General features: G+C 36.9%; 1 protein-coding gene across 1 annotated transcript in view; it reads right to left on the bottom strand.

Annotated features, from left to right (window-relative positions):
* The window catches only part of MTMR8 (myotubularin related protein 8), a gene marked incomplete at its 5' end in the record, with an annotated part of 59243 nt that extends 37850 nt beyond the window's left edge, over positions 1-21393 (bottom strand). Inside the window, 4 exons of the mRNA XM_073799577.1 lie at positions 825-953; positions 16733-16839; positions 18174-18336; positions 21268-21393. Of these exons, the coding sequence (XP_073655678.1) occupies positions 825-953; positions 16733-16839; positions 18174-18336; positions 21268-21393 (525 nt within the window). The remainder of the gene's footprint in view (positions 1-824; positions 954-16732; positions 16840-18173; positions 18337-21267) is intronic.
* Between the last annotated feature and the right edge of the window lie 4420 nt (positions 21394-25813).

The raw sequence follows: 25813 nt of genomic DNA on the forward strand, positions 1-25813 counted from the left end.
CCGGAACCTTTCTTGCTTTTTATAGTCCCAGTAATATCATCCATATAAACCAGAGGCTCACAGTGACAGCAGAATTCAAAGACCTAGTGTCTCTTAAGAGAACAGGGTTCACTCGTTTCAGGAGTTAATGCCAAATCAGAGGGCTGGTTTGTTTCAAGCCATTTCAATAGGAAAACAACATAGCTATTTAGCAGATACATCTGGTAATAATTAGTTAGTGAACTGCATTACACTTTGGTGTGTTTTTTATAGAGTCTGCTTACTTTGATAGTTTGACACAAAGACACCCACTTGTATTACTGTACTTTTTAGCACTTGATAGTTGCCTACCTGAGAACTTGACTGTCTAATTCCAGATCTCAGAGAGACCACAAGAGGCAAGAACTATTATCCCTTCCTATGGAAGGGGACTCAAATAGAGGAGTCAAGCGAAATATTCCCCTACTAGCTTAAATTGTATGAAAATAGTGAGAAAGAATCAAGGACATGTGTATTCTAATGGGAAGCCACAGTGCCCAAATATCCTTTCATACAGCTGTTCCCTTTTATTCAACAACTTGCCATCAAGCAGGAGCCCAAAGAGAAGAAAAGAAATAAATGAACGCACTACAAATGACACTTAACATCTGCACAACACTTTAAAATTTACAAAGTACACATATATTTTTCTCTCATATTACACACTTAAAAACTCTCAGAACTACCAAAGTTCAGAGAAGTAACTTGCTTGAGGTCACATAGCTAGTAAGTGGCAGTGGTGTGACTTAAACTCAGGTCTTCTAGCACCAAGTAAAGTTCTCATGAGAGAACTTTGCTCAACTCACATTGTTCTCTTTGTAGAGGTAGGAAAGCATAGGCACACATTCTTTACTTCTGAACTTCGAACTTCCAACCACCGTTCCCAATGTAACAGATTTAGGAACCACTATTTCAGGAGGGTAGGTACTGCATATCTAAAACAAAATAAACTCAATTTTTTAAACTCAATTTTTTTTACATATTTTTACCTGCTAGCAACAGATTAGAATAGCAATCACTCAAGAATTAGCTGTCTGTTATTTATCATCTAGAATCATCCATTCCTCAGAAATAAGAACAAACTTATCCTTGATGGGAGGACATTCAAGACGGCGAAGGAGTAAGACATGGTGATCACCATCCTCCCTAAAAATACATGAAAAATACATCTACATGTGGAACAACTCCTACAGAACATCTACTGAATGCTAGCAGAAGACCTCAGACTTCCCAAAAGGCAAGAAACTCCCCACTTACCAGGGTAGGGCAAAAGAAAAAAGAAAAAAACAGAGACAAAAGAAAAGGGATGGGACCTGCACCTCTGGGAGGGAGCTGTGAAGGAGGAAAGTTTCCACACACTGGGAAGCCCCTTCACTGGCAGAGACGAGGGTGGTCGGGGGGAAGCTTTGGAGCCACAGAGGAGAATGCAGCAATAGGGGTGTAGAGAGCAAAGCAGAGAGATTCTCGCACAGAGGATCAGTGCCGACCAGCACTCACCAGCCTGAGAGGCTTGTCTGCTCATGTATTGGGGCAGGTGGGGACTGGGAGCTGAGGCTTGGGCTTCGGAGTTAAGATCCCAGGGAAAGGACAGGGGTTGGCTGCGTGAACACAGCCTGAAAGGGGCTAGTGCAACACAGCTAGCTGGCAGGGAGTCTGGGAGAGAGTATGGACCTGCCTAACAGGCAAGATACCATTGACTCAGTGTGCACAAGGAGAGGGGATTTGGAGCATCGCATAAATGAGCTCCAGAGATGGGCACGACTACGGCTATCAGCATGGACAACAGAGATGGGCATGAAACACTAAGGCTGCTGCTGCAGCCAACAAGAATCCTGTGTGCAAGCACAGGTCACTATCCACACCTCAACTCCCGGAAGCCTGGGCAGCATGCTACTGCCAGGGTCCCGTGATCCAGGGACAACTTCCCCGGGAGAACACATGGCATGCCTCAGGCTGTTGCAATGTCACCTTGGCCTCTGCCGCTGCAGGCTCACCCCACATTCCGTACCCCTCCCTCCCCACAGACTGAGTGACCCAAGGCAACCTAATCAACCACTCTTTGAATGCCCTCCTGTCTGGGCAAGGACCAGATGCCAGACGGGGACCTACAGGCAGAGATGGGACCAAATCCAAAGCTGAACCCCAGGAGATTTGCGAACAAAGAAGAGAAAGGGAAATTTCTCTGGGCAGCTTCAGGAGCAGTGGATTAAATAGCAACAATCAACTTGATGTACCCTGCATATCTGGAATACCTGAATAGACAATGAATCATCCCAAAATTGAGGTACTGGACTTTGGGAGCAACTGTAGACTTGGGGTTTTTGCTGTATGTAACTGACTAATTTCTGATTTTAGGTTTATCTTAGTATAGCTTTCAGCACTTGTTATAAGTGGTGACTTTGTTTATTGGTTTTGTTGCACTCTTTTCTTATTTAATTACATTTAAAATTTTTTAAATTTTAATATTTTTTATTTTAATAACTTTTTATTTTATTTTGTTTTATTTATCTTTTCTTTCTTTTTTTTTTCTCCCTTTTCTTCTGAGACGTGTGGTTGACTGGGTCTTGGTGCTCCGGCCGGGTGTCAGGCCTGAGTCTCTGAAGTGGGAGAGCCGAGTTCAGGACGTTGGACCACCAGAGACCACCCGGCCCAACGGAGCATCAATAGGCGAGAGCTCTCCCAGAGACTTCTAACTCAATGCTAAGACCCAGCTCCATTCAACAACCAGCAAGGTCCAGTGATGGACACCCCATGACAAACAACAGCAAGACAGGAACACAACACGATCCATTAGCAGAGAGGCTGCATAAAATCATAATAAGGTCACAGACACCCAAAACACACCACCAGATGTGGTCCTGCCCACAAGAAAGACAAGATACAGCCTCATCTATCAGAACACAGGCATCAGTACACTCCACCAGGAAGCCTACACAATGCACTGAAGCAACCTTACTGACTGGGGGAAGACACCAAAAACAACAGGAACTACAAACCTGCAGCCGGCGAAAAGGAGACCCAAAACACAGTAAGATAAGCAAAATGAGAAGACAGAAAAACACACAGCAGATAAAGGAGCAAGATAAAAATGCACCAGACCTAACAAATGAAGAGGAAATAGGCAGTCTACCTGAAAAAGAATTCAGAATAATGATAGTAAGGATGATCGGAAATCTTGGAAATAGAATAGAGAAAATACAAGAAATGTTGAACAGGGACCTAGAAGAACTAAAGATGAATGAAACAATGATGAACAACACAAGAAATGAAATGAAAAAGACTCTAGATGGGATCAATAGCAGAATAACTGAGGCAGAAGAACAGAAAAGTGACCTGGAAAATAAAATAGTGGAAAAAACTATTGCAGAGCAGAATAAAGAAAACAGTAAGTTAAACAAAATGAGAAGACAGAGAAATATGCAGCAGATGAACGAGCAAGGTAAAAACCTACTAGACTAAACAAATGAAGAGGAAATAGGCAGTCTACCTGAAAAAGTATTCAGAGTAATGATAGTAAAAATGATCCAAAATCTTCAAAATAGAATGGAGAAAATAAAAGAAACATTTAACCTAGAAGAACTAAAGAGCAAACAATGAGGAACCACACAATAAATGAAATAAAAAATTCTATACAAGGAATCAACAGCAAATTAACTGAAGCAGAAGAACGGATAACTGACCTGGAAGATGAAATAGTGGAAATAACTACTGCAGAGAAGAATAAAGAAAAAATAATGAAAAGAATTCATGACAGTCTCAGAGACTTCTGGGACAACATTAAACACACCAACATTTGAATTATAGGGGTTCCAGAAGAAGAAGAGAAAAAGAAACAAACTGACAAAATATTTGAAGTGATTATTGTTGAAAATTTCCCTAATATGGGAATGGAAATAGTCAATCAAGTCCAGGAAGCACAGAGTCCCATACAGGATAAATCCAAGGAGAAACACGCCAGGACACATATTAATCAAACTATCAAAATTTAAATACAAAGAAAAAATATTAAAAGCAGCAAGGGAAAAGCAACAAATAACATAAAAGGGAATCCCCATAAGGTTAACTGCTGATATTTAGCAGAAACTCTGTAAGCAAGATGGGAGCGGCAGGACACATTTAAAGTGATAAAACGGAAAAATCTACAACCAAGATTACTCTTAATGAGCAACGATCTCATTCAGATTCAACAGAGAAATTAGAATCTTTACACACAAGCAAATGCAAAGAGAATTCAGCACCACCCAACCAGCTTCACAACAAATGCTAAAGGAACTTCTCTACACAGGAGACACAAGGGAAGGAAAAGACCTACAATAACAAATACAAAGCAATTAAGAAAATGGTAATAGGAACATACACATTGATCATTACTTTAAATGTAAATGGATTCAATACTCCAACCAAATACACAGATTGGCTAAATGGATACAAAAACAGGACCTGAATATATACTGTCCAGAAGAGACCCACCTCAGACCTAGGGATACATACAGATTGAAAGTGAAGAGATGGAAAAAGATATTCCATGCAAATGGAAATAAAAGAAAGCTAGAGCAGTAATTCTCATATCCAACAAAATAGACTTTAAAATAAACACTATTACAACAGACAAGAAGGACACCACATAATGATCAAGGAATCAATCCAAGAAGAAGATATAACAATTGTAAATATTTATGCAGCCAATGTAGGAGTACATCAATACACAGGGTAAATGCTAACAGGCATAAAAGGGGAAATCAATAGTTACACAATAATAACAGGGCACTTTAACACCCTAGTTTCACCAATGGACTGATCGTCCAAAATGAAAATAAGTAAGAAAACACAAGCTTGAAATGACACATTAAAAAAAGATGAACTTAATTGAAACTTATAGGACATTCCATACAAAAACAAGAGAATACACTTTCTTCTCAAGTGCTCATGGAACATTGTCCAGGATAGATGATATCATGGGTCACAAATCAAGCCTTGGTAAATTTAAGAAAATTGAAATTGTATCAAGTATCTTTCCTGACCACAACGCTATGAAACTAGATATCAATTACAGGAAAAAAAAACATAAAAAACACAAACACATGGAGGATAAACAGTACGCTACTAACTAACAAAGAGATCACTAAAGAAATCACAGAGGAAATCAAAAAATACCTAGAAACAAATGACAATGAAAACACAACGAACCAAAACCTATGGGATGCAGCAAAAGCAGTTCCAAGAGGGAAGATTATAGCAATAGAATCTTACCTCAAGAAACAAGAAATATCTCAAATGAACAGCCTAAACATACACCTAAAGCAATTAGAAAAAGAAGAACCAAAAAAACCCAAGGTTACCAGAAGGAAAGAAAACATAAAAATCAGATCAGAAATAAATGAAAGAAATGAAGGAAACAATAGCAAAGATCAATAAAACTAAAAGCTGGTTCTTTGAGAAGATAAACAAAATTGATAGCCATTAGCCAACCTCATCAAGAAAAAAAGAGAGAAGACTCAAATCAACAGAATTACAAATGAAGAAGGAGAAGTAAAAACTGACACTGCAGAAATACAAAGGATCAGGAGAGATTACTATAAGAAACTCTATGTCAATAAAATGGACAACCTGGAAGAAATGGACAGATTCTTAGAAAAGCACAACCTTCTGAGACTGAACCAGGAAGAAATAGAAAATATAAATAAGCCAGACACAAGCACTGAAATTGAAACTGTGATTAAGAATCTTCCAAGAAACAAAAGCCAAGGACCAGATGGCTTCACAGGTGAATTCTAGCAAACATTCAGAGAAGAGCTAACATGTATCTTTCTCAAACTCTTCCAAAATATAGTAGAGGGAGGAATACTCCCAAACTCATTCCACGAGGCCACCATCACCCTGATAAAAAAACCAGACAAAGATGGCACAAAAACAGAAAACTACAGGTCAATATCACTGATGAATATAGATGCAAAAATCCTCAACAAAATACTAGCAAACAGAATCCAACAGCACATTAAAGGGATCATACACTGTGATCAAGTGGAGTTTATCCAAGGGATGCAAGGATTCTTCAATATATGCAAATCAATCAATGTGATACACCATATTAACAAACTGAAGGATAAGAACCATATGATAATCTCAATAGATGCAGAAAAAGCTTTTGACAAAATTCAACACCCATTCATGATAAAAACCATCCAGAAAGTAGGCATACATGGAATGTATCTCAATATAATAGAGGCCATATATGAAAAACCCACAGCCAACATTGTTCTCAATGGTGAAAAAATGAAACCATTTCCTCTAAGATGAGGAAGAAGACAAGGTTGCCCACACGCAACACTATTATTCAACATAGTTTCAGAAGTTTTAGTGACAGAAACAAGAGAAGAAAAGAAATAAAAGGAATCCAAATCAGAAAAGAAGTAAAACTTTCACTGTTAGCAGATGACATGACACTATATATAGAGAATCCTAAATATGCTACAAAAAACTACTAGAGCTAATCAATGAATTTGGTGAAGTAGCAGGATACAAAATTAATGCACAGAAATCTCTTGCATTCCTATACACTAATGATGAAAAATCTGAAAGAGAAATTAAGGAAACACTCCCATTTATCATCGCAACAAAACAAATAAAATACCTGAGAATAAAGCTACTTAAGGAGACAAAAGACTTATATGCAGAAAACTATAAGACAGTGATAAAAGAAACTAAAGATGATACAAATAGATGGAGAGATACACCATGTTCTTGGATTGGAAGAATCAACATTGTGAAAATGACTCTACTACCCAAAGCAATCTACAGATTCAATGCAATTGCTATCAAACTACCAGTGGCATTTTTCACAAAACAAAAACAAAAAAAACTGCACAATTTGCATGGAAACACAAAAGACTCCAAATAGCTAAAGCAATCTTGAGAAAGGAACACAGAGCTGGAGGATTCAGGCTCCCTGACTTCAGACTATACTACAAAGCTAGAGTAATCAAGACACTATGGGACTGTCACAAAAAACAGAAATATAGGTCAAAGGACCAGGATAGAAAGTGCAGAGATAAACCCACCTACATATGGTCACCTTATCTTTGATAAAGGAGGCAAGAATATAAAATGGAAAAAAGACAGCCTCTTCAATAAGTGGTGCTGGGAAAACTAGACAGCTACATGTAAAAGAATGAAATTAGAACACTTCCTAACATCATACACAAAAATAAAGTCGAAATGGATTAAAGCCCTAAATGTAAGACCAGACACTATAAAACTCTTAGAGGAAAACATAGGCAGAACACTCTATGACATAAATCACAGCAAGATCCTTTTTGACTCACCTCCTAGAGAAATGGAAATAAAAATAAACAAATGGGACCTAATGAAACATAAAAGCTTTTGCACAGCAAAGGAAACCATAAAGAGGCCAAAAGACAACCCTCAGAATGGGAGAAAATATTTGCAAAGGAAGAAAATGACAAAGGATTAATCTCCAAAGTTTACAAGCAGCTCATGCAATTGAATATCAGTAAAACAAAGAACTCAATCCAAAAATGGGCAGAAGACCTAAACAGACATTTATCCAAGGAAGATGTACAGATTACCAACAAACACATGAAAGAATGCTCAACATCACTAATCATTAGAGAAATGCAAATCAAAACTACAATGAGGTATCACCTCACACCAATCAGAATGGCCACACCAATCAGAATGGCCAGCATCAAAAAAATCTACAAACAATAAATGCTGGAGAGGGTGTGGAGTAAAGGCAACCCTCTTGCACTGTTGGTGAGAATGTAAATTGACAGAGCCACTATGGAGAACAATATGGAGGTTCCTTAAAAATCTAAAAATAGAACTACCATACGACCAAGAAATCCCACTACTGGTCATATACCCTGAGAAAACCATAATTCAGAAAGAGCCATGTACCACAATGTTCACTGCAGCTCTATTTACAATAGCCAGGACATGGAAGCAACCTAAATGTCCATCAACATATGAACGGATAAAGAAGATGTGGCACATATATACAATAGAATAATATTCAGCCATAAAAAGAAACGAAATTGAGTTATTTGTAATGAGGTGGATGGACCTATAGTCTGTCATACAGAGGGAAGTAAGTCAGAAAGAGAAAAACAAATATGCTAACAGATATTTATGGAATTTGAAAGAAAAAAAGGTTCTGAAGAACCTAAGGGTAGGACAGGAATAAACACACAGACATAGAGAATTGACGTGAGGACATGGAGAGGGGTAAGGGTAAGCTGGGACGAAGTGAGAGTGGCATGGACATATATACTCTACAAAATATAGCCAGTGGGAAGCACACGCATAGCAGAGGGAGATCAGCTCAGTGCTTTGTGACCACCTAGAAGGGTGGGATAGGGAGGGTGGGAGGGAGACACAAGAGAGAGGGGATATAGGGATATATGTATACATATAGCTGATTCACTCTGTTACTCAGCAGAAAGTAACACAACGTTGTAAAGCATTTATACTCCAATAAAGATGTTAAAAAAATATCCTTGATGTAAAAAGCTCTTCCAAGTATGCTATTATTTTCTAGAAAGGAAGATGTTGAGATATATAAGAACAAAATGTACCTTTACAATAACTTTATAGGTAGAAATGAATGTATAATCTACCCTGAAATTCCTACACTTGCCTAACTGAGAAAACAATGTATATTATAAGCAAGTAAATTAAAACAAATAGACTCAAATGCAAGCCAGACAGGTAAAGAAGGGGGAAACATGATTAATCTTTTCTTAAAATGCCTACTAGGTTCGTAATATGCACATCTTGAGGACCTTTAAAATCCTAGTCAGGGTAGAAGTGTCGACATTTTAGGTAGGACTTACTCTATAAGACTGATAAACTATCTCTAATTTATCACCTTTTAGTGGTATCCAAAATATATCGTTCCTAAGAGACAGTGACAAAATATTATAATGGCACAGACCTGATATTAGCATATTAATTCTAATCACTCCTCTAAGAATGGATCAAACAAATTAAAAAATGAATATGCAAAAGAAGTCCAAGATGGAATAGATCAGGAATGGCTCTACGTAAATTCCTAAAGCCAGTGTCTCAGAATGCAGAACATTTGAAAGAGAAAAAGTTCTCTACCCATCCCCTTACCTAGATGTAGGCTTTGGATAAGCTGGTCATAAAAAGAGAAATAAATGCAGTTTCCCTTTCAACTCAGAAGGCTACACGTGTGAAAGGTGCCAAAGGAGCTATTTCAGCCCTCATTTGGGGGACTTACACACATATTTGAACTGGAAAGAATCCACATCATCTCTTCTCATTCCTGTTAATTATGACTCTAAGGAGCCACCTCACCCTGCTGAGTGACAGCTCATCAATCCAGTATCTAGTGGATATTCAAAATGTAATTACTGGAGAAGGACCTTCAAGATGACAAGGAGTATGACATGGAGATCACCTTCTTCCCCACAAGTACATCAAAAATACATCTACATGTGGAAAAACTCCTACAGTACACCTACTGAAGGCTGGTAAAAGACCTCAGACTTCCCAAAAGGGAAGAAACTCCCCATGCACCTGGTTATGTGGCTGACAGGATCTTGGTGCTCCGGCCAGGTGCCAGGCTTGAGTGTCTGAGGTGGGAGAGCCGAGTTCAGGACACTGGACCACCAGAGTCATCCTGGCCCCACATAATATCAATCGGCGAGAGCTCTCCCAGAGACCTGCATCTCAATGCTAAGACCCAAACCCACTCAACGACCAGCAAGCTCCAATGCTGGACACCCCATGCCAAACAACTAGCAAGACAGGAACACAACCCCACCCATTAGCAGAGAGGCTGCCTAAAATCATAATAAGGTCACAGACACCCCAAAGCACACAACTGGATGCTGTCCTGCCCACCAGAAAGACAAGATCCAGCCTCATACATCAGAACACAGGCACCAGCCCCTCTACCAGGCAGCCTACAAAAACCACTGAACCAACATTACCCAATGGGGGCAGACACCAAAAACAACACGAACTACAAACCAGCAGCCTGCAAAAAGAGGATGCCAAAAACAGTTAGTTCAGCAAAATGAGAAGACAGAGAAATACGCAGTAGATGAAGGAACAAGGCAAAGATCCATCAGACCAAACAAATGAAGAGGAAATAGGCAGTCTACCTGAAAACTTATTCAGAGTAATGATAGTAAAGATGATCCAAAACCTTGGAAACAGAATGGAGAAAATAAAAGAAACGTTTAACATAGAATAACTCAAGAGCAAACAATGATGACCAACATGATAAATGAAATAAAAAATTCTCTAGAAGGAATCAATAGGAGAACAACTGAGGCAGAAGAGTGGATAAGTGACCTGTAAGATAAAAACGTGGAAATAACTACTACAGAGCAGAATACAGAAAAAGGAATGAAGAGAATTGATGGCAGTCTCAGAGACTTCTGGGAAAACATTAAGCACACCAACATTCAAATTATAGGGTTTTCAGAAGAAAAAGAGAAAAAGAAAGAGACTGAGAAAATATTTGAAGAGATTTTAGTTGAAAACTTCCCTAATACGGGAAAGGAAATAGTCAATCAAGTGTAGGAAATGCAGAGTCCTATACAGGATAAATCCAAGGAGAAACATGCCAAGACACATATTAATCAAACTATCAAGAATGAAATACAAACAAAAAGTGTTAAAAGCAGTAAGGGAAAAGCAGCAAATTATATACAAGGGAATTCCCATAAGGTTAACAGCTGATCTTTCAGCAGAAACTCTGCAAGCCAGAAGGAAGTGGCAGGACATATTTAAAAGGATGAAAGGGAAAAACCTACAAACAAGATTACTCTACCCAGCAAGGATCTCATTCACATTCGATGGAGAAATTAAAATCTTTACACACATGCAAAAGCTAAGAGAATTCAGCACCACCAAACCAACTTCACAGCAAACGTTAAAGGAACTTCTCTATGCAGAAAAGACAAGAGAAGAAAACACCTACAATAACAAATTCAAAGCAATTAAGAAATGGTAAGAGGAACATAAATATCAATCAATACTTTAAGCAAAAATGGATTAAATGCTCCAACCAAAAGACACAGATTGGCTGAATGGATACAAAAACAGGACGCGTATATATCCTGTCAACAAGAGACCCACTTCAGACCTAGGGACACATACAGACTGAAAGTGAGAGGATGGAAAAAATATTCCATGCAAATGGAAATCAAAAGAAAGCTGGAATAGAAATTCTCATATCATACAAAATAGATTTTAAAATAAACACTATTACAACAAAGAAGGATACTACATAATGATCAAAGAATCAATCCTACAAAAAGATATAACAATTGCAAATATTTATTAGGCCAACATAGGAGTACATCAATGTATAAGGCAAATGCTTACAGCCTTAAAAGGGAAAATCGATAGTTACACAATAATAATAGAGGACTTTAACACCCCACTCTCACCAATGGAGACATTATCCAAAATGAAAATAAATAAGGAAACACAAGCTTTTAATGGCACATTAAGCAAGATGCATTTAATTCATATTTACAGGACATTCCATCCAAAAACAAGAGAATACACTTTCTTCTCAAGTGCTCAATGAACATTCTCCAGGATGAATCCTATCTTGAGTCACAATTCAAGCCTTGGTAAATTTAAGAAAACTGAAATCGTATCAACTATCTTTTCTGACCACAACTATGATATCTCTAGCTATGAGGCTAGATATCAATTACAGGAAAAAAAAAACTGTAAAAAACACAAACACATGGAGGATAAACAATGTGCTACTAAATAACCAAGAGATCACTGAAGATATCAAAGAGGAGATCGAAAAATATCTAGATACTAATGACAATGAAAACACGATGATCCAAAACCTATGGGATGCAGCAAAAGCTGTTATAAGAGGGAAGTTTATACCTATACAATCCTACTTCAAGAAACAAGAAAAATCTCAAATAAACAACCTAACATTCCACCTAAAGCAATTAGAGAAAGAAAAACAAAAGAAACCCAAAGTTAGCAGAAAGAAAGAAACCATAAAAATAAGGTCAGAATAACTGAAAAAGAAAAGAAGAATATGATAGCAAAGATCAATAAAACTAAAAGCTGGTTCTTTGAGAAGATAAACAAAATTGATAAACCATTAGCCACACTCACCAAGAAAAAGAGTGAGAAGGCTCAAATCAACAGAATTACAAATGAAAAAAAGTAACAACTGACACTGTAGAATTACAAAGGATCATGAGAAATTACTACAAGCAACTATATCCCAATAAATTGCACAACCTGGAAGAAATGGACAAATTCTTAGAAAACACAAACTTCTGATACTGAACCAGGAAGAAACAGAAAATATAAATAGATGAATCAGAAGCACTGAAATTGAGACTGTGATTAAAAATCTTTCAGCAAAAAAAAGCCCACAACCGGATGGCTTCACAGGCGAATTATATCAAGCATTTAGAGAAGAGGTGACACCTATCCTTCTCAAACTCTTCCAAAATATAGCAGAGGGGGGAACATTCCCAAACTCATTCTACGAGGCCACCATCACCCTGATACCAAAACAAGACAAAGATGTCACAAAGAAAGAAAACTACAGGCAAATATAACTGATGAACATAGATGCAAAAATCCTCAACAAAATACCAGCAAACAGAATCCAACAGCACATTAAAAGGACCATACACCATTATCAAGTGGGGTTTATACAAGGAATGCAAGGATTCTTCAGTATATGCAAATAAATCAATGTGATACACCATATTAACAAGCTGAAGCCTAAAAACCATATGACCATTTCAAAAGATGCAGAAAAAGCTTTTGACAAAATTCAACACTGATTTATGATAAAAGGCCTCCAGAAAGTAGACATAAAGGGAAGTTACCTCAACATAATAAAGGCCATATATGACAAACCCACAGACAACACTGTTCTCAATGGTGAAACTGAAACAATTTCCACAAAGATCAGGAACAAGACAAGTTTGCCCACTCTCACCACTATTATTCAATATAGTTTTGGAAGGTTTAGTCACAGCAATTTAGAGAAGGAAAAGAAGTAAAAGGAATTCAAATTGGAAAAGAATTAAAACTGTCACTGTTTGCAGATGACATGATACTATACATAGAGAATCCTAAAGATGCCACCAGAAAACTACTAGAGCTAATCAATGGATTTGGTAAAGTAGCAGGATAAAAAATTAATGCACAGAAATCTCTTGCACTCCTATACACTAATGATGAACAATCTGAAGAGAAACTAAGGAAACACTCCCCTTTACCATTGCAACAAAAAGAATAAAATACCTAGGAATAAACCTACCTAAGGAGACAAAAGACCTGTATGCAGAAAACTATAAGATACTGATAAAAGAACTAAAATATGATACAGATGGAGAGATATATCATGTTCTTGGATTGGAAGAATCAACATTGTAAAAATGACTATACTACCCAAAGCTATCTACAGATTCAATGCAATCCCCATCAAACTACCAATGGCATTTTTCACAGAAGTAGAACAAAAAATTTCACAATTTGTATGGAAACACAAAAGACCCTGAACAGCCAAAGCAATCTTGGGAAGGAAAAACGGAGCTGAAGGAATCAGGCTCCCTGGCTTCAGGCTATACTACAAAGCTACAGTAATCAAGACAGTATGGTACTAGCAGAGGAACAGAAATAGAGATCAATGGAACAGGATAGAAATCCCAGAGATAAACCCACACACATTTGGTCACCTTATCTTTGATAAAGGAGGCATGAATATACAAAGGAGAAAATACAGGATCTTCAATATGTTGTGCTCGGAAAACTGGACAGCTACATGTAAAAGAATGAAATTAGATCACTCCATGACACCATACACAAGAATAAACTCAAAATGCATTAAATACCTAAGTGTAAGTCCAGACACCATAAAACTCTTACAGTAAAACAGGCAGAATACTCTATGACATAAATCACAGCAACATCCTTTTTGATCCACCTCCTAATGAAATTGAATTAAAAACAAAAATAAACAAATGGGACCTAATGAAATGTAAAAGCTTTTACACAGCAAAGTAAACCATAAACAAGATGAAAAGACAACCTTCAGAATGGAAGAAAATATTTGCAAATGGAGCAACTGACAAAGGATTAATCTCCAAAATATATAAGCAGCTCATGCAACTCAATATCAAACAAACAAACAACCCAATCCAAAAATAGGCAGAAGACCTAAATAGACATTTTCTAAAGAATATATACAGATTGCCAACTAACACTTGAAAGGATGCTCAACATCACTAATTGTTAGAGTAATGCAACTCAAAACTGTAATGAGGTATCCCCTCACACCAGTCAGAATGGCCATCATCAAAAAATCTACAAACAATAAATGCTGGAGGGGGTGTGGAGAAAAGGGAACCCTCTTGCACTGTTGTTGGGACTCCAAATTGATACAGCCACTATGGTGAACAGTATGGAGGTTCCTTAAAAATCTAAAAATAGAACTACCATACGATGCAGCACTACTGAGCATATACCCTGAGAAACCCTTAATTCAAAAAGAGTCATATACCACAATGTTCATTGCAGCTCTATTTACAATAGCCCAGACACGGAAGCAACCTAAGCGTCCATCGACAGAGGAATGGATACAGAAGATGTGGCACATATATACAATGGAATATTACTCAGCCATAAAAAGAAATGAAATTCAGTTTTTAATAGTGAGGTGGATGGACCTAGAGTCTGTCATACAGAGTGAAGTAAGCCAGAAAGAGAGAAACAAATACCGTATGCTAACACATATTTATGGAATCTAAAAAAAAAAAAAGGTTCTGAAGAACCTAGAGGCAGGAGAGGAATAAAGACACAGACGTAGAGAATGGACTTGAGGCCACCAGGAGGGTGAAGGTTAAGCTGGGTTGAAATGAGAGAGTGGCATTGACTTACATATACTCCCAAATGTAAAACTGATTACATTTGATTACACTGATTACACATAGCATACATGTGCTATGTGGGAAGCAGCCGCATAGCACAGGGAGATCAGCTTGTGCTTTGTGACCACCTAGAGGGGTGGTATAGGGAGAATGGAAGGGAGATGCAAGAGGGAGGAGATATGGGGATATATGTATAAGTATAGCTGATTCACTTTGTTATAAAGCAGAAACTAACACACCATTGTAAAGCAATTATACTCCAATAAAGATATTAAAAGAAAACAAAACTGAAATGCCAGAAAGTCATTAAATTTACTGTCTTTTATGATAGTAAAAAGCTGGAAATGAAGATTCAACAATTCAGAAATACCACTTAAACTCCCTATGCAGAAAAGTTATCATAGCAGGCCTGACTGCTGTCCTTGGAAAGGCCAACTTGCAAGGTTGCCCCTTGGCTGATGCCTGTGAGCTTGAATTTTGGAAAGGTTCCCTCCATTCCATAACTGATAAAAGTGACTCACTGTGCCTAAACTGTACAAACAATGTGGCTTATGCTAAATACTTGCTTTCCTTGTGAGCATCTAGAACTTTGGTATACACCAAGCAGAGTGCTTATGTGACCAGCCCCCAATAAAAATCCTGGCACTGATTCTCCAATGAGCTTCTCTAATAAACAACACTTTTCACATGTTGTCACAAGTTGTTTCTAGAGGAGTTATAGCATGTCCTATGTGACTCCACTGGGAGAGGACTCTGAAGCTTGTGCCTGGTTTTCTCCAGACTTCACCCCTTTTCCCTTTGCTGATTTTGCTTTCTATCCTTTCACTGTAATAAATCACACTCACAGGTATGATTATATGCCAGGTCCTGAGAGTCCTCCTACTGAATCAATGCGCTTGAGGGATGGTCTTGGGGACCCCCCAACACATTCCCAAACTTCTATATTTGGCTCAGAGCTCTTTCTTGAGACCTAGACACAAATGCTTGATATCAAATACCTGATATGTCTTTAATCACCTTGTATTCAATCTAAAACTGAAGACACTGTCTGTCCTTCTTCTTGTGCTCCTTATCTTGCTAACATATCCATAACCACTTGGGTCACCTAAGCCAGAATCCAGGAAACCTGGGATGCATACTAAACTTCTCCCTCTTTCTCCCAACCACATTAATGTGTCACCAGGTTCTTTTAATTCTACCACCTAAATATCTCTTAAAATCATCTCCTCCTCTCCATCCACAGTCATTGCCTTAGTTCAGGTTCTCATCACTTCTCATATCATTCTCCTGCATGCTTAGCTCCAGCAAACCAATTCTCCATACCAAAACCAATGTCATCTTTCTAAAATAAAAATATACTTACAGCCCTTTCCAGTTTAAAATAAATACTCTTGTGGTTGCTTTCTTCAGGATAATGTTCAAATTCTTCAGTCTAGCCATGAAGCCTTTCATGATCTGAGTTCACTTACTGACCTCTTTCCTTCTCTCCCTGCGTAAGTTAGGATAGAATTCCTTCTCCAGGCTATTACCCAATGAATAAGGCTGTTTCTGGCTTCCCAGTCTGAATTCCATATTCTTCATCTATGCTCCCTATGCTTTAGACTATGAGAACTCTGACTTGGTGTTTTGAGTGCACTAGTTATTTAATAAAAGCTTGTTGAATTGCTGAATGTTGAATGAAAAGTAGAGATCATGAGTTGTTTTTTCCCTTTTTTAAAAAAATTGTTTGCTGGTATTCTTCTGTTTTAATTAAATGAACTAAAAGAAAGCAACAATGAAAAAATTACCTCATAGTTTCTGTTGGCGTCTGTTATGGTCCAGTACCTGTTGGGAAGTCCCAAACGTCCAAAGTCTGATATTGGGTCAATCAGCTTCAATCCATTTTCCCTCATCTCTTTTGAGGATTTTGGATTGTAAGAAAAAGCATACAGATCTTCATGTAATTCTAGAGAAGAAAGATAGGCATGAAAACAAAGTAATAATGAGTGAAACTTAATACCAAATAGTGCAAAAAAGCCTAGATTTTCTTCTCTCTAAGGGAATGTTTGTCAACAGCCCCTGAAAAGGACAATAGTTTGTGTACAAGGTTGCTTTTATTTGTATACAAGGCATAAGAATTGAAATATTGCTTCAGAGTCTTCTTTTAAAAATATTTAAATTTATATGATACCAATACAAAGCAGGAACATTCTCCCTGGTTTCCTGTGAATTGTTGGATAATGGACTGAACTCAAGCTTCCAGGTTTCACATGCTAAGAAAGTGGTCCTTACCATAAGTTTTTAACAGAACTTCAATGTTCCAATTGCACTGTTTGTTGTAACATACTGCAAAACATTAACAGTGTTCTTGCATTCTACTCTTCAGGTCAATACCTGATTCTGGCTGATAAATGGCCATTTCTTCTCTTCTTCCTGTCAACCCCACTTCCTCCCTTCACAAAGTTCAACATGTAATCAATAACTCATTTGACCAACTTATGTGGCAGTAACTTTTCCAGAGATGGATGGAGTCTTCCAGAGCCTTTTACAAAGTTTTGGGCCAGCTAACAGATAGCCTCTGTCAATAGAGCACCAGCAAATTCTGAGAAATTGTTCTAGGAAAAGGGTAGAAGAAAATGGGGAGGGAAATGTAATTTTAATCCACAGACTAGGACATTAGTCCACAGACTAAAATCAGAGGAAGCTGATGGGTTAGCAATCTGGAGTTGGGGCTGGAAGACGAGAGGGTGAGGCTGGAGGAAGCAGGGATAACTGCATTAAGGACTCTGATAAACTTCCCTAGTTTGCTAGTTGGAACTAAAAGTAGGGGTAGGAACAATAGGCCAAACATAAAGCTTGCAAGACAACAGTAAACAAATTTTGCTCCAAAGCAGTCTTACTTCCTGAAGTGTTGAAAAATTTACAAGTTGATACTTAAGAGGAAAGAGGGAAAGTGAAGGAAATAACAGCTGTTAAACATCTACTATATACCAAGTACAGAGTAAAAATGCACACATACATTTAAACCTCAAAACAACCACCACAGGGACCTTATACTATCATTATTTTTACAGGTGAGGAAGCTGAGTTCAAAGGTTATGTATATTGTCCAAATACCATGGAACTGTAATAGGCAAAACCCAGATTCAAACTCTGCTCTATTTAACTCCATAACCAATGATCTTTCCATTATGCCATTCTGGGAGAAAAATTACAATGGTTTTAGATAAAAAATACTATCATAACGACCTGGCTGAGAAAGCTTTAACAGTGGAATGTAAACCTCATGGCACACAACGTCAGATTCTAAAACAAAGTGGGCCACCCGGAAGTTCTTACAGCGGAGGATCAGGGGACAACCCAGGCTAGTGATGGACGACTTCTCCACAGTGGCAATATGATGCAGTGCAGTCTACAAAACAGAAAAGAACCAAAATAATTCACAGACATGCACTAGATCTATCACTCTCAGTGTGCCTGACTCTCAGTAACGGTAACAGCATGGCCAGAGATGTGATCACATCTACAGCCTACAACCATCCTTTGTAAGGTAAAACTGGGTTTCTTTTAAACAGAAGTAAATAGTGGTAAAGCAATGAAAAGCAAATTATGATATTATAAAACTTACCTCTCCTTAGGGATATAAGGTTAAGAGATTTACGGGGCAATTGTGGTGAACTGGCTCAGAACAAATGGCTTCTAGCATGCTGTGGTGGAGTTTAAAAATCATAGTAGAATGATTGTCAGAGAGGAAAATAGAACTTCCTTTTGTTCTAACAAATTACTAATTAAAATGATTAATAATTGGTATTGTGCTTTACTGCTCATGAGGTAGTCCATAATCATTAACTATTTAATCCCTGTAACAACACTTTTGACGTATAATCATCCCATTTCAGGAATGAAGAAACCAAAGCTCTGAGAAGTGAACTCTTCATCAGAGGCCACACAGCCAAAAAGTGGCACAAACAGGATTTGAACCATGGCAGTCTAACTTTGTTCAGGGTTATTTCTCTAGAAATTCTAAACTCTAGTCCTGGAATTAGGATTTAACTAGAAATATTACAGGGAAAATTTCTCTTCCACATTTTAGACTCTAGTGACAGTAAAGCAAAGAATGAAATGGGGGAAATTTTTACCTAAGTGACTAAGGGAATGAGTGGAGACTGTAAGACTAAGGACTAAAGGAACTATACATAAGCACCGTACTGCAGTTAATAAAGTTGTTTCCCATGGGAGTACAGGTTAATAATTCAGATGTTTTTAAAAAATGAAGGATTATTAAATTTTTTGTCTCATCATTCCTGCTCATGCTGATGCCAGCAAAAAAGAAATGCATGGAAAGAGAACTGGTACAAGAAACTGTATACAAATAATACAAGTCTCTCTTTATAATTTCAAAAAGCCATGGGATCATGGTTTTACATTTTAGTCTTTGATGTTCTCCTCCTATCTGTGTCTCTGATGTTTCCTACAACTAGAGCCTGAATGTACTCTTTTCATTCTCTGGACTCCCTGTCCTGTGCCTGGAATGGCCTTCCGATCATCATTGTCTTTTCTTTTCTTCCATCTCACACAGTCTATGCCCCAGCCCCCATTTATTTGGAAAATAAATCTCTTCCTGGAAATCTTTCAATCATATCCATCATCTAAGAATGGGTTAGATGTAGGGACTATTCACATATTCTGAGAAGGAATTTTCCATCTTAATTTCTGTCTTAACTATTCTGTCAAACTCAATTCCTGTTATGGCAGTTTTGAAGGGTCATAAAAACTACTGATAATGTAACAGGAATTAATGTATCAAATTTCAAGAAAATCAAAGCCCTGTTGATCAATATGGGAGACCTGTGTTTGGGTAGTAAAACAGTGATCATTGAGATCAGATGCCAGGCAAAAACTGGTGAATTGGAAAGAGGCAGAAAGTGAAGCAGACTAAGGATGGAAGGAGCTTCATTAATAGTACTAATTGGGTAAATATGCCTCCCTTGACATATAGAAATAATTAACATAAGTTCTTCCTTCCTGATCTAGTCCATTAGGTTTGAAATAATATCCAGTAGAAACAAATCTAGAGACATGTGCTGTCTGTAAATGCAGGTAGAAAGGGGAAAGTCTCATGGTACAGTACTAAAGAACTGGTTCCCAAACTGTTAGAAATGGAAGAGTCCTTACTAATTATATAATCTAACAACCTCGTTTTACATATGAGGAAACTGAAGCCCAGAGAGCAAGAGTAACTTACCCAAGGTCATATAGCCAGTTAGTGCACGACTGAGTCTAGCTAGAATGAACTCTCCTGATTCCTCTTTTCTCATTCCTTTCATCATACCAAAGTGAACAAGATACAATGTCATATGGGGAAAGCTCATGGTGTTTTTAAAAAGGAAGTTTTAAAATGCTTCTTTCAAATGTATATTCTGTTTAATTCATTTTATACTTATATAATCGTATCTATCATGTGCCAAACACTGTTTTAAGCATTTACAACATTAACTTTTTTATTCCATAGCCAGGTATTATTTCCTCTATTTTATAGATGAGGGAAGTGAGCCTCAGATAAGTTAAATAACTTGCCCAAGGTTACAAAGGTAGTAAATGTTGAAGCTGGGATTTCACCTGGAGCAGACTGGCTCTAGAGTCTATGATCTTAATCACTATGCTATGCCATATACCAGAAACATGTTTTACTTGTTACAGAGGACTAAGAATAAGTCTGGCTAATGATTAAGATTAAACGGTCCTACTTTAGGATGAGGTAGGCATAAAGTAATATTAGCGGTGCTAAACTAATTAGACAACATTGTTTAAAGGTATAACAAAACATACACACACACACACACACACACACACACACACACACACACACCACCCTGTCTTAGGTCAGAGTGTTGGTCTAAATTATTGATACCCAAAAGGTAGTCCATGAGCCACCAGCATCACCTGAGAGCACTTTAGAAATTTAAAATCTGAGGCCTGAGATTCTGCATTTTTAACAAGCTCCCAGGTGATACACATGTTCTTGGTTTTTGGACCACATTTTATGGGTAGCAAGGCTTTAAATTACTTCGGGATGCTTACCAAGTAAACTCAGAAAATGAGCAGAGACTACTTTGCCTAAAAATATTGAGGAAAAGTCCCATGTAGCTTAAGATGACTATAGTCAACAACTTGAGGGATGAGAAATCATATGATTCAATCTCTGAAAAGACCTCCCCCCAGAATAGATTCTTTGAAGAAAAGGTTTTACAGCAATTTAACTGTTAACTGAAATTTAACCATTTTAGAAAGCATGTATACACAACTCTTCCAGACCCTTTGATATTTCTTCTCATGAACATACCCATGTCTCTTTTCGGGCTGCACCAGAAGTCTCCACATAGATCAGGTGGGTTGCAGTAAGATATAGACTCCCATTAGCTGGTTTCTTACCTACATAATGATCCAGTAATTTCACATTTTCTACCTGTTATATGAGGGGGGAGAAAAACACTGATTAAGTTATCAACTCACTACCTGTGATTAAAGTGGTGTAATTCAAAGCAAGATAAATGCTGTTAATTTGCTATAAAACTTCTTTGAGGCTTTCTAGGTCCTGTCAAGGTGGCAAACTGGTATGATCTGTGTTTCCTTTTCCTAAATCAGCCCTGAAGAAACTATAAAAGTGAGAGGGAAACGTGGATTCTAAGAAGGATTAAAATTCTAGATGATGTTACTATGATGGGGTAGAAGTGTGTGGAAGATAAATAGGACATAAGAGCCTGCTGAGGTACTAATCTTGTTAGAGGGAAGTGGCAGTTACTGTATGTGGAAAAATCAATAGGTGTAAATAACGTGAGATTAGATCTTAAGTTAAAGGGCAAGAAAGTAGAGTATATAATTTTCTAAAAAGCAGGAGAAAACTTGATCTATCCAGTGGAAAGTAGGAATGAAAAAAAAAAGAAGCAAACAAACAAACAAACAAAAAACCAAAAAGAGTACCATAAATGGAAAGCATAAAATTAAATGCCAGAAATAAGTCCCAATATAAGAGAAATAAAAAATGTACACAAATTAAACTTACCAGTTAAAAGACAGACTTACAGACTGAATTAAAACAAATACTCAACAATATTCAGTCTAGAAGATTATACCTAAAATAGAGATGTAAATAAGTTGAAAATAAAAAGATAGAAAAGATATACTAGACAAATGTGAACAAAGCTTGAGTAGATTTAATATCTGACAAAATAGAATCAAGAGACAAAGAACAACAGGACAAGAAAATATATTTATCATAAATATATACACATCTTATAAGAAGTTTCAAAATACATCTGGCTTGATGTACTTGCTTGTAGCAGAACTGCAGAGAGAAAAGAAACACTTGGATACTTTAACACTTTAGTTAGGAATTGATAGATCAAGCATACAAAAATAAAAAACAAAAATGAATAGAGATATAGTATACTTGCACAGTACAACTACAAAGTTCAAGCTATTAGATATACAGAGAACACTATATCCAACAAATGAAGAACATAAAGTCATTCAAGACAACTAATAGAACATTTCTAAAAAGACATCATGATAATGGCTGTAAAGGAAGCCTCAATAAATTCTAAAGGTTCAATATCATACAGTCTACATTCTCCAACCATGACACAATGACATTAGAAATTAATAACAAAAAAATAGGCAAAGTTAGCATATGTTTTGAAACAAAATAGCATATTATTAAATTAACCTTGGGTTAAAAGGAAATCATAAATAAAATTAATAAATATTTAGAAGTGAATAATAATAAAAACACAACAAATGAAAATTTGTGGGGCACAGCTAAAGCAGAACTAAGAAGAAATTTATACCTTTAAGTACACTTATCATTAAAGAAGAAACGTTGATAAACTAGTAAAGCATTCAATGCAATGAAGAAAGCAAAAGAACAGAGAAACAAGGAATACAATGGACAGAAATTAAAAAGCAGAGAATTGCCCCCCCCACATACACACACACACCAAAAAAAAAAAAAAAAAACAACAGAAAAGATGAACAAAACTAGAATTTACTTATTTAAAAAGGTTAATAGATCTTTTTAAATTAATTTTTATTGGAATATGGTTGCTTTACAATGTTGTGTTAGCCTCCACTGCACAACAAAATGAATCAGCCATATACATACAGATATCCTCTCCCTTTTGGACTTCCCTCCCATTTAGGTAGAGTTCCCTGTGCTATAGATTATGTTCCCAAGAGTTGTCTATTTTATACATAGTATCAATAATGTATATGTGTCAATCCCAGTCTCCCAATTCCTCCTACTGCACACCTTCCCCCATTGGGATCCATACATTTGTTCTCTACGTCTGTGTCTCTATTTCTGCTTTGCAAATAAGATCATCTATACCATTTTTCTAGATTCCACATATATGCATTATTATATGATATTTGCTTTTCTCTTTCTGACTTAACTCACTCTGTATTACACTCTCTAGGTCCATCCACGTCTCTACAAATGACCCAATTTCATTCCTAAAGGTTAATACATCTTTGATAAGACTGATCAGGAAAAAAAGGGAAAAGAGGCAAATACACAAGCTACAGAATGAAAAAGGGAAGACAATGTAACAAATTTCTTTAAATGAGAGTATTATGAACAATATGCTAATAAATTGAAAAACCTACGTGAAGTGAAAAAATTCCAAGGAAAATACCTCAGTATGACTTATTAGTGAATTCTACCAAATTTCCAAGAAACAAACTACCTTATCCAATTGATTCCAGTTATTAGAAAAAGAATGACAGTCTATTTTATGTATGAGGCTAGCATAATCTTGATTCTAAAACCAAACAGACAGCTATAAGAAATGAAAATTTATACCCATTTCACTTAAGAAATGTAGATGCAAAAAAATCCAAATAAAAATTATTTAGTGAATCAACAGTATATTTTTAAAAATACATTTGATCAAGTAAATTTAACTCAAGCAAGCAAAGATAGTTCAACATTGGAAAACTTCAATGGAAAACATCACATTAACAGATTAAAAGAGAAAAATCAAATGTTTTATCTCAATTAATAGAGAAAAATACTTTTGAGTTCACTTCTATTCACTTCTTAGTGAATTAGGAACTGAAGTAAACATCCTTAACTTGGTAAAGATTATACATCAAGAGCCTACAAAGAATGTCATGTGTAATGGAGAAACTAAATGCATTAATTTAAAATCACAAAAATGACAAACTGGACCCATTTATCACTGCTACTCTTTTAGATATCCTAACCAATACAATAAGAAAAAAGAGGGGGGAAATTAAGACATGAAAGGATTGGAACTGAAGTGCTATATCTGGCACAACTTACTGGGAAGATAATTTTCCCAATAAAAAGATAACAGAAGATCTTCTACCAAGAAAAAAACAGAAGAATCAACAAACCATTAGAACTTAAATCAGAGAAATTCAGCAAGGTTGCAAGATAAAATATCAACCTACAAAAATCAAGTGTTTCTCTAAACCAGCAAAAACCATTAAGAAAATACCATTCACAGTGGCAACAAAAACCATGATGAATCCAGGAATTAGCTTAACCAAGCATATATGAGACTTTTACAGAGAAAACTTTAAAACTCTAATAAGAAAACTAAAGACAACTTAAAGAAATGAAGAGACATTCATGCTCTTGGATGGGACAACTTAATTTTGTAAAGTTGGCAATTATCCCACAAATTAATCTATAAATTTAATGCAACTACAATTAAATTTCAAAGAGGATTTTCCACAAATGAATTCTAAATTTAAGTAGAAGACTATATCCATAAGTACCTAAATAAATCTTAAAAGAGAACAGTGAAGAAGGGAAGACTTGCTCTGCTAGATATTAAGATATACCCAAAGCCATGGGGTAAAAAAAAAAAAAAAGCTTGAAGTCCTAGTGCAACAACAGACAAATAGACCACTGATAAAGGACCATAGCTCAAAGGCAGACTCGAGTATGAATGGGTACTTTATACAGGATAAATGTGGTACTACAAATTATGAAAAAAAGGGTAAGAGTACTTATTAAATGTGTTGGGGAAACTGTATGAATACATGGAGGAAAATAAAACTACATCCCTGAAACACTATATACAAAAGTGGAATCTAGATATATCTATATGTAAGAAGTAAAACTATAAAATTACTAGAAAAAATGCAAAACACCCTAGGTCTAGAGACAGGAAACTACTTCAAAACTTAATAACAGGGCTTCCCTGGTGGTGCAGTGGTTGAGAGTCCACCTGCCAATGCAGGGGACATGGGTTCATGCCCCGGTCCAGGAAGACCCCACATGCCATGGAGTGGCTAGGCCTGTGAGCCATGGCTGCTAAGCCTGCACGTCCGGAGCCTGTGCTCCACAACAGGAGAGGCCACAACAGTGAGAGGCCCGCATACCGCAAAAAAAAAAAAAAAAAAAAAAAAACCTTAATAATGGAATAGAAGAAAATATATAAAATGTCTGAAATTAACAAGAGATTATTAGGGAGGAACCAAGATGGTGGAGTAGTAGGACGTGCTCGTACTCCCTCTTGTGAGAACATCAGAATCACAACTAGCTACTGGACAATCATCGACAAGAAGACACTGGAACTCACCAAAAAAGATAGCCCACACCCAAAGACAAAGGAGAAGCCACAATGAGACTGTAGGAGGAGCACAATCACAGTAAAGTCAAATCCCATAACTGGTGGGTGGGTGACTCCCAGACTGGAGAACACTTATACCACAGAATTCCACCCACTGGAGTGAAGGTTCTGAGCCCCACGTCAGGCTTCCCAACCTGGAGGTCTGGCAACAGAGGAGGAATTCCTAGAGAATCAGACTTTGAAGTCCAGTGGGATTTGAGTTCAGGACTTGGACAGAACTGGGAG

This window comes from Tursiops truncatus, chromosome X, assembly GCF_011762595.2.
Source record: "Tursiops truncatus isolate mTurTru1 chromosome X, mTurTru1.mat.Y, whole genome shotgun sequence".
Classification (NCBI taxonomy): domain Eukaryota; kingdom Metazoa; phylum Chordata; class Mammalia; order Artiodactyla; family Delphinidae; genus Tursiops; species Tursiops truncatus.